Source organism: Oreochromis aureus, linkage group 11, assembly GCF_013358895.1.
Source record: "Oreochromis aureus strain Israel breed Guangdong linkage group 11, ZZ_aureus, whole genome shotgun sequence".
Lineage (NCBI taxonomy): Eukaryota > Metazoa > Chordata > Actinopteri > Cichliformes > Cichlidae > Oreochromis > Oreochromis aureus.
The window spans coordinates 17,463,725-17,481,522 of NC_052952.1; the positions used below are offsets into that span (position 1 = coordinate 17,463,725).

Consider the following 17,798-nt stretch of genomic DNA (forward strand, 5'->3'; position numbering starts at 1 on the left):
ATGTTACAGTAGGTTCTTTCTGAAAAGGGGAAGTTCTGCTTAATAGCAACATGAGCGGTTCCTTGTTAATTTATTTAGAATCCATCACAAAGGTGCATTTACAATTGAGCCTAAATCTGTTTTTAATGTTGCGCGTGTGTGATGCACTTGCTGTAAATGGGAGTTTGGGAGATGGATGCTGACAGATGCAGTTATGACATGTTTTGGCTGGAGCGGCGCTCGTGCAGATGAGAGGTGATGGAGGTAGAGCTTTTTGTCCTAAACACCTGTTCCACTTCTCCCTCTGAATGCAGACAGAGATAATGGAAAGCTGTTTCAGTGGTTTGCAACGTCAGGGATTACATATCAAATAAATACCATCTTCATATTGTGTATGAATAGCCAAATGTATGTGTTTCTCTGCACATATAATACTGTGCAAATCGTCATTTCTTTATATTTTGCTGGAAAATGGAAACTATATAACATAGATGGAAATACAGCATATAAGCAACATATAGCATAAGGCCTACACGAATGGTTTTCCAATCTTCTTTAAGGACATTCAAAGCTCTTCTTTGGATGCTGACTGCCTTTTTTTTCTGATCTCTGTCAACATGATCCCACACGGCTTCAATAATGTTGAGGTCCCTCCTCTGGGGAGGCCAATCCATGAATAACAGTGTTTGATTATATGTTTTTCTATCCAGTGAAAGTGTTTGGAATCAATATGGGCTGAAAAATAAAACTGCTGTCAATCAGATGCTTTCCAGATGGTATTGTATTGTGGATCAAAATTTAATGGTACATTTCTGTGTTCATTTAACTAAATGGAAACAAATAATGTGTTTATGTGACAGGCTGCTAGTATCAAATACCTAAAGATGCAAAGTTGTCTGTTATATGTAAACGCAACACTTGTTAATTACTTCAGTTAGGTGCCTTTTGAATAATTCACTGGTCAGTGTTAAGTAGCTTCCTCTGAAAAAGGTCAGGTACAAGGACTGAACTGAAAATGAGTTTAAAAATAGCCAGTTTCCAAAGAAAACCTTTGAAAGACATTCAGGAAGCCTGGAGAACTATTGCTCAAGACCACTTCAAAGAAAAAAAACAGCTAATTGAACGCAAAATAAAGAGAAATGAGAGGGTGGCTCAAGACTTTTGCACAGTACAGTATAGAAAGGGGAAAAAAATTCTTGCACACATACTGTGAAAATATGGTGTTCGACAATATTTATCATCCCAAGATGAAACTGATGAGTTGTGTCTTTCTGGTGTTAAGAAGTCAGAGCTCCATTATTATCTATCCTATTCAGCATAAGCTTTTTAGAGACTTTCTATCCTCTGGGCCTTTTCCAATATCTTTCGGAGAATCAGGTTAGTATCACATGTTAGACCATGCAGACACTGGTGCCTGTTTTTAGAGTGAAATGAGATGAATGTAGCTTGTCTGCACATTCACTCGCCTGTGTCGGAGTGTTTGTGCGTGCAAATCTGCATTCACTGTAGACTTGAGTTTATCTTTGGGTGCTTGTGTGCAATGGAGAAAAGAGAGCATGTGCATCTGTATGTGAATGAGAAAGAAGGATAGGTGCAAAGAGCTGCCTATGCATATTGATGTGTGTCTGCTAATCTGGTTCTTATCTGCTTTATCCATCCATCCGTCCGTATTTGTCTAATAAATCGAATATTTCAGCTCAGCGTTTCACATCTGAACTGCAGGATCAAGTCCTTGCCTATCTGTGTTCATATATGTACCTTAACAAGAGAAACAGAGGCAGAAAAGCAGACGGAAAGAGGAAGGATTTAAAAAATCCCACTTAGAAGTATACAAAGAAAGGGCAGAAAGAGTTAATTAAGAAAACAGCATGGTTGCTGTCTGTTCTTTGCTCTGAGTGCGTGTCTAGTAATTGAGTCGGATGTGTGTTTTATTGTTGTCCACATGTTCTATCGCAATTGTACAAATGTGCATTGGTGCAGGTTTAGCTTGACTGGGCTTATTCCCTCACATGGCTTTTCTGAGGGGATGTGATGGATGGCGGCTGTAAGTCCCAGTCCAAGCTGGAACACACCTTCCTCTGCACTTCTGCAGTTTAACTGCAGTGGTCAAGAAAGATAGTGTGGGTGGAGGGAGGTGGGCTCGGGCTGCTAGAGGGGGATGATGGAGTGAACGAGAGATAAGAGGAACAGGCCAGCATGAGCGAGCGAGGAAAAAATTAGATACCTGCCTGCCTCATTTGTGAACATATCATTATTCTTATTTTAGGATTTGTTAGGCTGCCAGACACCCCTCGAGCACAACAAGTGATGCGCCTGTGTGAATTGTGTGGGCCTGAGTAGATTGAGAGTGCAGGGGCTGTCAATAGATGCATGGCCCAGTCATCTTCTCTGGGAAGAGGGAGGGGAAAACAAACAAATGCATCTCATTATTGCTGTGCGCGCCTCTGCAGTGCTCTGGGTAACCCATCACAGTCCACACAGATTCAATTGCTTCTTTTAAATCAGTTTGAAGCTGCAGCCACATCTCATCTGTCTCAATAGCAGACTAGAGCAAAGAGGTGACTCTGTACACAGCAACAGCTCCTCCTAGTGGCCATGAGTCAACTGGACGTACCTCGGTAGAGGTAGATGTTGAATGGCTGGCTTGTGGTCCAGCTGTTGAGCCATACATTGGCAGCGGGGTTTATCTCCGAACTGAGCGGCAGCTATCTCCCTGCTCCGCCTAATCCTCTACAGCCCGTCTTATAGTCACATTTCATTCTTGCAGTATCTCTTTTCTCCTCTGCCAGTCTTTCATCTCCCTTTACACACACATCTCCTTCCTGTACTTACCAACTCTCTATTCTGTCTGTTAACTCAGGCAGCCTTTGCACTTGATCTCTGATGAAAGAAAACAACCTTCACAGTAACCATAGTTTCTAATTCTACAAGCTCACCCACACACCAAAAGCCAGCACAATAGATGGCCAGTTATCTGTAGGCTAGTGCGTGCTTGATTTAACTAATGCTCTTGGTAAGGAGGGGCTAACAGATCTGCAAAGAATCTCTTTCATAATTAGTTGGTGACAGATTTCTCAATTTACTGCCCAAATTTTTCTGGTCCCTTGTGTTAAAAGCTATGTGTTTTTTCCTTTTTTTTTTTTTTTTTTCCTGGAATCTCTATTTATGGTCAGATAAAAGGATTGTAGAGAACAGTGGAGAAGTGAAGACTGCTTTGATCAGTCCAGAAAGCACATATTTAGCTTGGGGGTGATCTGAGTAGAGAAGTGTTTGGTGTTTGCTATGATAGATTAGCACTGGATTGGTTTCATCACCGTTTCATCTTTATATTCTCTTCTTGTCCACAATTTGTATTCAAACGCAACCGAACATCAAACCTAAATCATTCAAAAACTGACAGTGTGACACTCCAGTCAGTCCCAGATATTACAATCCTATTATCATATCACTGCATAAAGCTTAGAGCAACAGCCAGAAATCAGCGTAATCTATAGTTTTTTAGGTACTGATGTCAAGTTGGAAACTTGAGCTGTTTTCTCTCTTTCAGTCCCTCCGTCCAAGCCGTACTTTGACATGGACATGTCAACACCTTGGGAAGCCGGGAAGAAGTACACCGTCACCTGCGTTGCCCCTGATGCAAAGCCTTTGGCGGAAATCACACTTTATAAAGGTGAGTCATGCTTTCTGCTCCATTAGATTTTTATCTTGATGGTCAGGCTGACAAGCTGGAAGGAAGGGCCAGCTGCCTTTTTGATATTCTACAGTCTGCCATGTGTATAGGCCTCAACCTGAATATTTTAACAAGAAAACACGGAATAAAATTCGAGTCCACTAAAGGCTTCTTGTTTCTTAGTTTTGTTTTGTTTTTTTTTAAATTGCAGAGTTGAAAGGAGCAGACTCTGTGTGGGAGGAAATAGCCTGAACATTTGAATTTCCAGATGTTTGTTTCACAATTTCACGTAGAGTCAATTTATTGCGGGTTCCTTGTTGTTTACAAAAGCATCTACGATATTGCCATCGCTTTGTTTTTACCTCTTCTTCTTCTGTCACACCTATTACGCTGTATCGTGCTGAAACCGAGCGAGAGATGTTCTGTTTGTTCCAACGGTGTGAATTTGTCTGCGGGGTTGTGCTGTAGGTCTAACATATAATTTCATACTTTCATATTTTTAGACCATGATTTCTGCATGACAGTCGCGCACACATATGCATCATAGTCCAGTATTTGCAATTCCGCATGAGAATAACACTGGTGTTTGTGTTTCGCATGAACAAATTTACACACAGTGTTCTTCCTTTTTTGTGCGCCTTCCCCCCATTGTGTCTTTTAGATGGAGTTGAGCTGACAGGTGCAGAGTCTTTCTCCACGTCTGGCTCAAAGGATAAGCTTCTGAACGCGCATGCTGAAGTAACGTATGTGTTCAGCTGCCTGCCAGACTCATTCTCCTCACCAACCTGCTCAATCTCCCCAAGTCTGTCTATGTTTCTTGTTTCCCTTGTTTTCACCGTGCTCTTATTCTCGCCTTCTGTCTTAGTGAGTACAATGAATTTCTGCACACACACAAACTGCTTCTTGGCACTGTGGAGTTGAATTAGCTTCTGTCAAATGCACAAAATTACATTCCAGCAGCGAGACAGATCTGATCCTTGCTGGTTCGCCTGGTGCCCATACATTAAGCGGGGCCATAGATTACTTTAATCCTGCATATCTCCTCTATGTCAAAGATAATAACCTCTTGTCATATCTTCAGATAACATTGGTACTGAGGAGCTGCGATGTTGTTTAACTCTCAAGCAGAGAAGCCGAGGTCTTAAGCAATATTGATGCTTCTTCCACATATTCACGCTGAGCATACACAGCAGTGGGCGATATGTGATGGTTACAGTTGTCACTGAACTGTAGTTTGATATAGAAGACGTAAACAGAGAGAGTAAACTAGACTCTGAATAAATTCACTGTGTTTCTAAGTACATTGCAAAGTGCCTTGCTTTTATTCCCATGGCTCCTGACAACACACACTGCCTAAAACAGAGTTGGGGTACTTGCATATTAGCTGAAACCATCTGTTTTTTGGGTTTTTTTTTAACACTTCTAATATTCCACTACATTTATCATTTAACCAGTTACAGATACTGGTTATCTTATTTTGCAAATAACTGTTAAAATTATCCCTTTTTTCCACAAAACTCAAAGACTAGAGAAAAATTACAACACATTTCTGCCAGAACTTTGTGTTTTTCCTGCCCCATTATTCACCTCATGACTTCTAAGATTTATGCTTTTACTGGTGTTCACAGTACACTCACAGACAAAGACAGGCACTTTATCATTGCAACTATTAAAATCAAATTATAAGGAAAGAAAAAAGAAAGCTAAACCAGCTGCTCAGTGAGCAATTTGTACGCGTATGTAACAGATTTGTCACTCGGTGAAAAAATCTTTGCAAAAGTGTTTCCTACTTTGATTCTCTTCTGAAATTGTGTGAGTTTGTGAAGAGAATTGTGCCTCATAAAAATGTGTCATTAGTGAGGGTTGTAAAGTCTTCAACGTATGCTAAAGGATAGAGAGGATACTGAGCTTTACTCACCAGAAATTACGAGACAGTGACTGCTGAATTAAAGGTGAGAAGGGAGGTATCTTTATGGTTTTATATTGCTGTGTTCGTGTTTCTGCCTACATCATTATCATCAGTGTTTGCCCTGCAAACATCATTGCAAGTCAGCAATCATTCTGAGATATCGTAGATTGCAACTGGTGTAAATATACCTCAAGATTAAGCAATATTGATGCATTGATGTAAATAGCAAATTACTTTATGCTTTTATTTACACCCATCTTTGTTAGGTACACCTTGCTAGTAATGGGTTGGATCCATTTTTCCCTTCAGAACTTTGTGGTACAGATGCAACAAGGTGCTAGAAACCTTCCTCTGAGATTTTGGTCCATAGTGGCGTGATAGCATCACAGTTGCTGCAGATTTGTTGTCTGATCTGGATGTTCCACATATGCCAAAGGTGCTCCATCTGATTGAAATCTGATGACTGTGGAGGCCATTGAGTGCACTGAACTCACTGTCCAATGTTCAAGAATCCAATTTAAGATTATTTGAGATTCTCCTGCTGATAGTAGCCATCAGAAGATGGGTACACTGCGGTCATAAAAGGATGGACATGCAACAATACTGAGGAAGGCTATGTTGTTTAAACAATGTTTAGTTGGTATTAAAGGGTCCAAATTCTGCCAAGAAAATATCCCCGCCTGAGCTGTTGCTACAAGGCAGCATGGATTCGTGCTTTTATGCTTTTTCCACAAAATTCTGGCCCTAACATCCGAGTGTCACAGCAGAAATTTAGACTCATCCGATCCAAATTCTCTCTTTTTCAATTCTGTTGCGCCTTTGTGAAGCGTTGCATGTTAAGAGATGCTCTTCTGCATTGCTTGGTTGTAACAATGGTTTTTTTGAGTTGTTGCCTTCCTAGCAGCTCGAAGCAGTCTGGCCATTCTCTGACCTCTGACATCAACAAGACATTTTCACTCAGAGAATTGCCGCCTCGCTGGATATTGTCTCGTTTTTGGACATTCTCTGGAAACCCTAGAGATGGCTGTGTGGGGAAAATCCCAGCAGATCAGCAGTTCCTGAAATACTCAAACCATCCCAACTGGCACCAACAACCATGCCACATTCAAAGTCACTTAAATTCATTTGAAAGCCTGATGCTTAGCCTTGTCCACCCCAGCTGTAAAACTCAGAAACCAGTCTTACTTGTTATCATATATCATCCACCTGGGCCTTACACAGAGTTTCTCTCTGATTTCTCAGACTTTTTATCTGATTTAGTGCTCAGCTCAGATAAAATAATTATTGTGGGTGATTTTAACATCCATGTAGATGCTAAAAATGACAGCCTCAACATCACATTTAATCTGTTATTAGACTCAATTGGCTTCTCTCAAAATGTAAAAGAACCCACCCACCACTTTAATCACACTCTAGATCTCATTTTAACATATGGCATAGAAACTGAACATTTAACAGTGTTTCCTGAAAACCCTCTGCTGTCTGATCATTTCCTGATAACATTTACATTTACAATAATTGATTACACAGCAGTGGAGAGTAGACTTTATCAAAGTAGATGTCTTTCTGAAAGTGCTGTAACTAAGTTTAAGAATATAATCCACCCACTGTTATCTTCTTCAATGCCCTGTACCAACATAGAGCAGAGCAGCTATCTGAACGCTACTCCATTAGAGGTCGATTATCTTGTTAATAATTTTACCTTCTCACTACGTACGACTCTGGATTCTGTTGCTCCTGTGAAAACTAAGGCCTCAAATCAGAAGTACCTGACTCCGTGGTATAATTCTCAAACACGTAGCCTAAAGCAGATAACCCATAAGCTGGAGAGGAAATGGCGTGTCACAAATTTAGAGGATCATCATTTAGCCTGGAGAAATAGTTTGTTGCTTTATAAGAAAGCCCTCCACAAAGCCAGAACATCTTACTATTCGTCACTGATTGAAGAAAATAAGAACAACCCCAGGTTTCTCTTCAGCACTGTAGCCAGGCTGACAAAAAGTCAGAGCTCTACTGAGCCAACAATCCCTTTAACGTTAACTAGTAATGACTTCATGAACTTCTTCACAAATAAAATTTTTATCATTAGAGAAAAAATTACCAATAATTATCCCACAGATGTAATATTATCTACAGCTACTTTTAGTACCATCGATGTTAAGTTAGACTCTTTTTCTCCAATTGATCTTTCTGAGTTAACTTCAATAATTAATTCCTCCAAACCATCAACGTGTCTTTTAGACCCCATTCCTACAAAACTGCTCAAAGAAGTCCTGCCATTAATTAATGCTTCAATCTTAAATATGATCAACCTGTCTCTAATAATCGGCTATGTACCACAGGCCTTCAAGCTGGCTGTAGTTAAACCTTTACTCAAAAAGCCATCTCTAGACCCAGCTGTCTTAGCTAATTACAGGCCAATCTCCAACCTTCCTTTTATATCAAAAATCCTTGAAAGAGTAGTCGTCAAACAGCTAACAGATCATCTGCAGAGGAATGGCTTATTTGAAGCGTTTCAGTCAGGTTTCAGAGCTCATCACAGCACAGAAACAGCTTTAGTGAAGGTTACAAATGATCTTCTTATGGCCTCTGACAGTGGACTCATGTCTGTGCTTGTCCTGCTAGACCTCAGTGCTGCGTTTGATACTGTTGATCATAATATCCTATTAGAGCGATTAGAACATGCTGTAGGTATTACAGGTACAGCGCTGCAGTGGTTTGTATCATATCTATCTAATAGACTCCAATTTGTTCAAGTAAATGGAGAGTCCTCTTCACACACGAAGGTCAATTATGGTGTTCCACAGGGTTCAGTGCTAGGACCAATTCTATTTACATTATACATGCTTCCCTTAGGCAGTATCATTAGAAGACATAGCATAAATTTTCACTGCTATGCAGATGACACGCAGCTCTATCTATCCATGAAGCCAGGTAACACACACCAATTAGTTAAACTGCAGGAATGTCTTAAAGACATAAAGACCTGAATGGCCGCTAACTTTCTGCTTCTTAATTCAGATAAAACTGAGGTTATTGTACTCGGCCCTGAAAATCTTAGAAATATGGTATCTAACCAGATTCTTACTCTGGATGGCCTTACCTTGGCCTCCAGTAATGCTGTGAGGAACCTTGAGTCATTTTTGACCAGGACATGTCCTTTAACGCACATATTAAACAAATATGTAAGACCGCTTTCTTCCATTTGCGCAACATCTCTAAAATTAGAAATATCCTGTCTCAGAGTGATGCTGAAAAACTAGTTCATGCATTTATTACTTCCAGGCTGGACTACTGTAATTCTTTATTATCAGGATGTCCTAAAACTCCCTGAAAAGCCTTCAGCTAATCCAAAATGCTGCAGCAAGAGTACTGACAGGGACTAGGAAGAGAGCATATTTCTCCTGTTTTGACTTCCCTTCATTGGCTTCCTGTTAAATCCAGAATTGAATTCAAAATCCTGCTCCTCACATACAAGGTCTTAAATAATCAGGCCCCATCTTATCTTAATGACCTTGTGGTACCATATCACCCTATTAGAGCACTTCGCTCTCGCTCTGCAGGCCTACTTGTTGTTCCTAGAGTATTTAAAAGTAGAATGGGAGGCAGAGCCTTCAGTTTTCAGGGCCCTCTTCTGTGGAACCAGCTTCCAGTTTGGATTCGGGAGACAGACACTATCTCTACTTTCAAGATTAGGCTTAAAACTTTCCTTTTGCTAAAGCATATAGTTAGGGCTGGACCAGGTGACCCTGAATCCTCCCTTAGTTATGCTGCAATAGACGTAGGCTGTCGGGATTCCCATGATGCATTGAGTTTTCCTTTCCAGCCACTCACTATGTGTTAATAGACCTCTCTGCATCGAATCATATCTGTTATTAATTTCTGTCTCTCTTCCACAGCATGTCTTTCATCCTGTTTTCCTTCTTCACCCCAACCGGTCGCAGCAGATGGCCGCCTCCCTGAGCCTGGTTCTGCCGGAGGTTTCTTCCTGTTAAAGGGAGTTTTCCTTCCCACTGTCGCCAAAGTGCTTGCTCATAGGGGTCATATGATATGATTGTTGGGGTTTTCTCTGTATTTATTATTGTGCGATCTATTGTACAATATAAAGCGCCTTGAGGTGACTTTTGTTGTGATTTGGCGCTATATAAATAAAATTGAATTGAATTGAATTGAATTGAAATGAACTTTCGTCCTCATTCTGATGCTTGTTTTGAACTTTAGCATTTCATCTGGGCCATAGCTACATGCCTAAATGCAATGAGTTGCTGCCATGTGTTTGGCTGGGTAGACATTTGCGTTAGCAACAGCTAAGCAGCTATACGTAACAAAGTGGCCTGTGAGTGTATATTGAACTATATTTACCTTCTGTGCTGTTTGGCATTTGCACCTTCCCTAAAACCTGGTCTCCTGACTCTGAGTCAGATACATGTCATGTGTCTAACTCATTCCTCATGGATAAATATATTACATGATACTTGTCACTTTGTTTATCTCACCAGACTTCCTAAAGACTAAAAACAATCCCCAAATCCTTGCAACCCTTGAAAAGGCATTTGATATCATGACCTTTACTTATACTGGACTGTATTTACATCGATGTGTCAATTTTTTTTTATGAAAAATTTTTTATGGGATTTTTTTTTATCACTCTATATCTTTAAGTGTAAGTTTGTTATTGTCATTTCTTCTGTCCTTCTGTTACCTCTTAAAGGGTCACTGCTCTGAGTTCTGACCATGGGAGGCAGTTGGCCTGTCACGCCATGAACCCCACCCTTCTCAAGCCCGTGGAGACTACAGTGACTATGAATGTGTACTGTGAGTGTCTCAACCTGTCTTTATACTGATGGCCAACACCCCCATTTTATATGAAACACACACACACACACACTCTACCACACAGGAACAGAACCCGAGGGGGGCCCTTGGGTATCCGGCATTGTGCACTCAGTCTGTGTTAGTGGCGCAAGGAGAAACATTTAAGCTGAAGGCAAAGTCACACCTACTTCAAAACAACATTCAGCTGGGGCAACCTTGTGAACATCCAACTCTCAAGGCAGCCCGTGCTGGACAGAGGGACAGAGGTTGATGTGACCAAAGCAGTAAGCAGTTGTTTTCTACAGTTTTGGCTGTGGCTAATAAAGCAGCCTGCAATTAAATTTCTGTGGGTTTGGATGTGTTTATTAGTAATCTGGAATTATTTACACGCTTGGTTATTGCCCCGGTGTTAACCAAGGCACATAAACTAATTATTAGATGAATTACACGAGCAAGAATTGTGCTAGAGAATGTTTTTAACAATAATATTTTTCTAATATGGAAAGCTCAGGACACCACATTTAATAATAATAAATCTTGCAAAACTAGCCCAGCAACTTTTGTGCTCATCAGCTCAAATTAAATTTAGAATCCACCGAGGAAGGAAACTAAGCCAGTTTCTGTTGCCTTTTCTTTCATGTTTTTACAAACCACGCAACATTATATAATAAATCCATTGCTGCACATGAAGGTTAGCTGACACGCGGGATGTCTCTGCCATTGCGTTTGGCAAAGAAACAATGAAAGCTGTTGTTGCTGAATAAACAACCAGTGCTCTACTGCCACTGTTGTTTACTACAGTGTGGGTTTGGTGTTTTCTACCCTGTTGATCAGCTGAAGTAATTGATTGTTGAGGCCTTAGAGTGTACCCACCTGCTTGTCCCGGGACTAAATCATGCTGTTGATTAAAGTGGAGGAGGGCTGCTGACACTTTCAGCAGTGAGTGCTCCCTCCAGCTCAGCTGCGGTATTATCCACAGGCTGACTACACACCTTAATGCTGTCCCTATGCTTTCCACACTAGACGCCATAGTTGCTGTTTTATCTTTCACCAGTAACTGCGAGCGTTCCTCCCTTCCTCCCTGTCTCTCTTCTCTGCATTAAGCAGTATGGGCTCTCTGCTAAAGTGCTAATGTTGCAGAACTTGGGACCACCGCCGCAGTCTTACTCAGTATGCTAGCCCATCAAAGCCAGCGCGGTGGCCATTTTCAGCCAGCTAGATTGTTAGCAAGGTGGCAATTTGTCATGCTGGCCCAGGGTCTGCAGTCTGCTCTCTGAAACTGATTGCAGCAATAACAAAGGCCCATCCTCTTCTAATTTATTTTACTGCATATATTTTATTCGAGGAGGCTGTAATTTATTCATATTTCACGTTGCCTTATTACTGTTTGAACATCTGTTATTTTGCTTTATGGACTGGATCCAGCTCACTGCTCCCTTAATACTTAATGCTTTCATCAGATCCGGACCTCTTATCCCACAGTCATGCTGAATGACCAATTTATTGGCCCCATCTCAACAAATAGGGATGCTTCCTGTTCAATTGCCAAGAGTCTTCTCATCGCACTGCAGTTTCTTTTTTTTCTTTTTTTTTTTTTTTTTTTTTTTTTTACACTGTCCTATTGGCCACACCATGGTTCTGTTTCTCTGAGTTACTACACCTTTTTTCTTCTCTCACCTCGTCCTCTTTTTCTCGTGCTCATCCTCTGTGCCATTTCCTCTTGTCACCCCCACCCCCACCCCCCTTTCTTGACAGTCGCACCTCAGCCTCCAGTTATTCTGGGTCTGGAGAGGAACGAAGTCAAAGCAGAGAGAACGCTCGTGTTGGAGTGTGTGTCATATGGTGGAAACCCCCTTGCCACTCTCCACTGGACCAAGGTAAATCTCCTGCGCCATCTGTTAAGGAAGCTTTGTAACACACTGTCACGCTGGCAAAATGAGCCATTTCAGTTAAAAAACTCGCAGCATAAGTATCCCATTCTTTGTAGCTTCTGTTCTTCGCTGCCTGCGCCATATGGGAGCTTGCAACTACTCAAACATTCTGTTGCCTTTTTGAGTTTCATGTGTTCATCCGTCTGTCAGAACGGAGAAGTTCTGTCTATGACTTGGGAGGAGGACGTTGTTGCTCAGAAGTCCAGCAGCATACTCAAACTGAAGATCACCCCTGCTGACAACCAGGCAGAGCTGTGCTGTGAAAGCTCCAATCTGGTGTCCCGATCTCCTCTGTCTGTCAGCCGCAAAATAACAGTTCTCTGTGAGTGAAAATAACTTTTAATACACTGCGCAGTGCTGGAACACACATGCACACACTGGTAAAAAACAAAGCCCAGACAGGACTGACTGATTGCAGGTTATTAATAATATGGACACATTGGAGAGGAGTATAATACATCTTTCCTCCAAGCCCAATCTTTTTGCTGTCCCAGTAAATATTGTAAAGTTAATATCATTAATGAAACTAATGGTTTCTATGGCTGCAGCCCATATTTCCAGTTGCCTCCAGATTAGTACCACTGTATGCTCTTTCGTAGCTGTTACATAAATTTAGCTGAATTGCTTCAACGCGCAGTCCTGAGGCACTAACGGCGACACTTTGAAACAGTAACGCCCATAGTTAAGAGATTATACTTTTCTCTCTGAATATAAAATGTTTGTTTCAGCAACAATAGAACAAATATGGAATTAATATTTATCAGCCTTGGTGCATTGAGTCTAACAATAGCCTGATTTTCACTACAGAGCCACACAATGTCGAGAGCTTTAAATGCTGTCTGATTGATGCGCCGATTTTATGTAAATATGATTAGGAGCGGCCCTTCCGCTTGCTCGTGCTATGTAAATGTGGTTTAAATTGCACCAGCGCTCCTCCATTTACCAAAACCCCCAGCAGGCTGTGGTGCCATGCCTCCCAGTCATCCATTCAGGGATGGTGAAAATGAACCGCTGACTGCCTGACAATGCTCTAGGCGCTGGCAGAAGCTGGAGGGCACAGAGCAAGACTCACTGGTGAAATATGAATATGCCTCCTTCACCATACAGCACCTGCAAGAATTTCAGCGGTCGATGTGTGTGTGTGGATTAGGCAGATGCATTCCACACGGTGTCACATGTGGAATAGACATAAATACACAAAAGATTTACATGCATGACCCCTCCTACTAGAAGCCTGCCAGCTCGGTCCCAAGGCTTTGTATTCCCCGGAAGGCTTTATACGACTGCATCACTTTGCCTGCAGCTATTGTACCCTGTCTACCCCTCTGGTTAAAACGAAGCAGACTTTAGAAACCACAATGAAAACCCCCAGAGAAAACAAGTTGCCACTCAAAGTGATTTTTTTCCCTCTCACCCTTGATACAGCTCTGTGTTTCACATCCAAAAATAGTTGCGCTGCCACTGTGATCAGAATATGGAGCTGTTGAATGTACTATTCACGGGATGATATTTTTACTGACTTGTCTTTGTATGTTTTCCCATGCATGTGTGCGTGTACATCAGTTGAGCCTGCCGAGCTGACGCTGTCGGGTTCGTTAACAGCAATTGAGGGGCAAGAGTTGAATCTCAGCTGCTACGCCACCTCCAGCAATCCCCCCGTCGACATCCGCTGGTGGCTGGGCTACAAGGAGCTCAACAACACTTCTGTTGCTATGGAGGAGGTGGGACTACACGGGACGCAATTTGCACAAAGCTGAAATTCATCCACGCAGTCCTATGACTAGTCAACATGCTGGTCGATTTAAACAGAATACTGAAAAAGGTTATGTTTATATATATATATATATATATTTTTTATGAATAGATAGGCAAAAGGCATGGAAGCTAATGTACAAAAACATTTCCTTTCAGTCAAGCTTGCCTTTAGGGTATCAACAAAAAAACTATTAAAATGCCTCCTATTGAATTAAAAGAATCCTCAATATGCAATGTGACCTCATGTGAACCGTTATAGATGAAAGAAAACAGTATGACCATGAGCTGTCTCTGAATAGGCCTGCTGCAGCTTTGCAAATGAATCATCCGATTCCAAAAAGAGTATTCTGCTGCTCTTCTCCTCTTTTGTGTATGCTAATAAGATCAAAGTGAATAAAAGCTGACACAGAAGATGAGTATTATTAAACAAGCTCTTTATTCATCTGGTAGCAGCATTTTCATTTGATCTTACACAAGGCACTCAGTGTGCCGTATGCGAGCTTTAATGCATGCGACACAGTGTGAGGCGAATGAAGACTGACGCTCCTGTCCAGTGTCTTTGTTAGTCTTTCTGACTGTGGCTTTTACAGTAATTACCACAATAATAGCTTTAATAACCAGATGTGCTGCAAAGGCATGACCACTATCAGGCAGGTGCAAAATGACACTTGCCTCAATTTATAACAGTGTGCAAAGCCGGAGAGTCAGATGAATATACTTATTTATCACAGACCATGCACAACATCAGTTATTACAGCGGCTAATTTGCCATCTGTATTCGCCAAGACAAACCAGCGAGGGTTGTTTTTCTCACAGATCCCCCCCCCTCTCTCTCTCATACACACACACACACACGCATGCACGTGCTCAAACACATACAACTAAGTAAGGATGCCAGACCAAGACTGTCTGTCCCCCAAAACGAACTGTCATGTGTTCTTTGTGTCTGCAGGGAGACAACGGTGGGATGAAAACCATGTCCAACATGACCCACCGGGTCTCTCGGGAGGAGCATGGGCTGAAGCTCACCTGTGAGGCTTTTAACAAGGGAACACATTTCTCCAAAACCCAGAGCGATGAACTCAGTGTCTACTGTAAGTGACTTTAAGTTTTCTAAGTAAGCGTGGTTTCTTGAAATCCTTTGATATTAGTGTACATAACTGCCACAAGAAATCTCCATGGAGAATAAAACTTTGATTCCATCGTTGTTCTGAAGGGTTAATGAAACTGTACATGTCAGTAAACAAAACAATTTTCCAAATAGCACGTGTACTTGCAATTGCCTGTTATTTTTACATATCTATCTATCTATCTGTCTATCTGTCTGTCTGTCTGTCTGTCTGTCTGTCTGTCTGTCTGTCTATCTATCTAAATAAAATAGTGTTTTTCTTTTTCTTAATTTTTAACCGTTATGAAAAATGTTGTCCTATTTATCAAAATGCCTTTAATATTAATGTGTCTCTCCACTTACTTGATGTTTTGTTGCACTGAAAATATGATCAGAAGGTTTTTTTTCTTGTCTGTGCTGCTTTAGCTGACCTGGTTAGTTGGCAAATGGACACACAGATGCAGGTTATTAACAGTTGTGAGAAAGAAGCTCTCATTAACAGAACCAAAATCAAATATATGATGAGTTATATTTTGCTTTTTCAAAGAAGCGGATCTCTAATGTTTTTCTATTGATGTGTCAAAGACCAAAATGCTATCAAGCCTGAAAAAAAACCATATTTACTTCTTAATATTGTATATGTGGTTGTTAATTAATTAAAAAAAAAAATTAAGTATTCCTTCATTTCCAAATAAGTCAACAAAATTCATTATAAGATTAAAGCTGCAAGCAGCGATATGAGGGCCCTCGCACCCCGGTAGCGTCGAGCCAAGCCCAACACCTAAAACCAGCGCTTCCGATCTGATGTCACATTGATGGAATTCATGCATTTAACCACCAGCTAAAATTTCATCTCATTCAACCATTATTATAGTCGTCCCACTAGGTGGCGCTCTAACCATTACTGACAAATGGCATAACAAACATTTCCGAGCTCGAGTCTCATCACGCCTGCGACCTTTGGGAGAGATTGGACATTGTGTTTTGAGTGACAGCAGGTTACTGCTTTTGGCGAGTGATTGAAACTCCACGTGCCGCCATGACCACCCCGTTTCCCTGAACGTAAAAAGCTTCACAATTTAACATCACAAAGGTCTTTAGATTCCACACACAGGAGATCGCGTAAATCTAATGAAATCCCTTGGAGGAGTTCGTCAAAGTATGAGGCCTGAAAAGAGGGAAAATGTCGCCAAATTTACACATTAATTTTAAAATGGCTGACTTCCTGTTGGATTTGGGATATTGCTCCAAGAGACTTTTTGTACATCTTGATATCTCCAATAAGCTTGCCAGGTTTCAAACTCATACATAAAACACAGAGCAGGGGCTGTTGTTTTGAAATTTTGTAGGGGCGCTGTGGAGCCATTTTGCGCTGTTCAAGGAAAATGAACATATAAAAAGAAATCCCTCATCACATTAGAGGTGTGCGCCAAATTTCAAGACTTTTAAACTTTTCAAGCCCTCAAAAGCCACTTCATCTTTCATGGTGAACTGCGCTGCCACCAGGGTGCGCCGTTCAGTTTATAGTCACAATTTTCTCACTGAAGCATCAGAGGGACTGATGGTGATATTCACGCTTTTGAGGTGGCCACGATGAACCTGTGAAAATCAGTACAACAAAATGAAAGACATGACATTTCCTGGTGCCACTAGGTGGCGCTCTACGTATTCCTGACAATGGGCATATCAATCTGTTCAGGGGGTCTGACATCATCCCTGTAAAATGTGGTACTGATCAGATTGGATTTCATTGAGTTACACTAATTTGTTTCTTCATGGCGAGACCTCAATGTTCGCCATGCTGCTGGGGTCACACCCTTCAGCGAAAACTCACAGTTTTCTCTGTAACCCAAGACCAACTCCTTAAGGCTTTCCTGGAGAAATTTGAGGCTGCAGATGTCACCCATTACAATACTGTACCCCAAAGTGTAAAACATGACATTTCCTGTTCCCACTAGGTGGCGCTGTCCCTGGTGTCAAATATGGCAGTTGAAATATGTTCAGGGGTGGAGCCTTATCATATGTGTCCACTTTGGTCAAGGTCGGACAATGTATGACAGAACGAGAGGCAATAAGATTTTCATGGCGAGTCATCGAAATTCGCCGTGGCGCCACGACCTCACAGTAACCCGAAAACTCAAAAGCTCCGCAATTTAACATGGCCCAGGTGTGTAGTTGACACTGACCAAATATGAAGCTTGTACGATGAAATTCCAATGAGGAGTTCGCAAAAGTTCGAGGCATGGAAATGGCAAAATTAGAGCCAAAATGTCACCTTCACTTCCAAATGGCGGACTTCCTGTTGGGTTTAGGACATGGCCATAATAGACTTTTATGTGCGCGCCTCCGAACGCTAGATATGTGTTCGAGTTTTATACATGTAGGTCATACCCATCTCGGGGCTCGCGTTTCTCATTTTCTAGGTGGCGCTACTGAGCCAATTTTCCCTGGACATGTCTACGGACATTAAAATACGTAAATTTTCACCAGACCTGACGCGTCTGCAAAATTTCATGAGTTTTCGAGCATGTTTAGGCCCTCAAAGGCCGATTCATTTGCGAAATAATAATAATAATAATAATAATAATAATAATAATAATAATAATAATAATAATAATAATAATAATAATA

At 41.3% G+C, this 17,798-nt stretch overlaps 1 protein-coding gene across 1 annotated transcript in view; it reads left to right on the forward strand.

Annotated features, from left to right (window-relative positions):
* The window catches only part of nphs1 (NPHS1 adhesion molecule, nephrin), a 56,007-nt gene that overhangs the window by 20,776 nt on the left and 17,433 nt on the right, over positions 1–17,798 (forward strand). Inside the window, exons 5-11 of the mRNA XM_031739247.2 lie at positions 3,527–3,649; positions 4,311–4,392; positions 10,270–10,373; positions 12,129–12,250; positions 12,455–12,626; positions 13,868–14,025; positions 15,012–15,153. Coding sequence (XP_031595107.2) covers positions 3,527–3,649; positions 4,311–4,392; positions 10,270–10,373; positions 12,129–12,250; positions 12,455–12,626; positions 13,868–14,025; positions 15,012–15,153 — 903 coding nt within the window. The remainder of the gene's footprint in view (positions 1–3,526; positions 3,650–4,310; positions 4,393–10,269; positions 10,374–12,128; positions 12,251–12,454; positions 12,627–13,867; positions 14,026–15,011; positions 15,154–17,798) is intronic.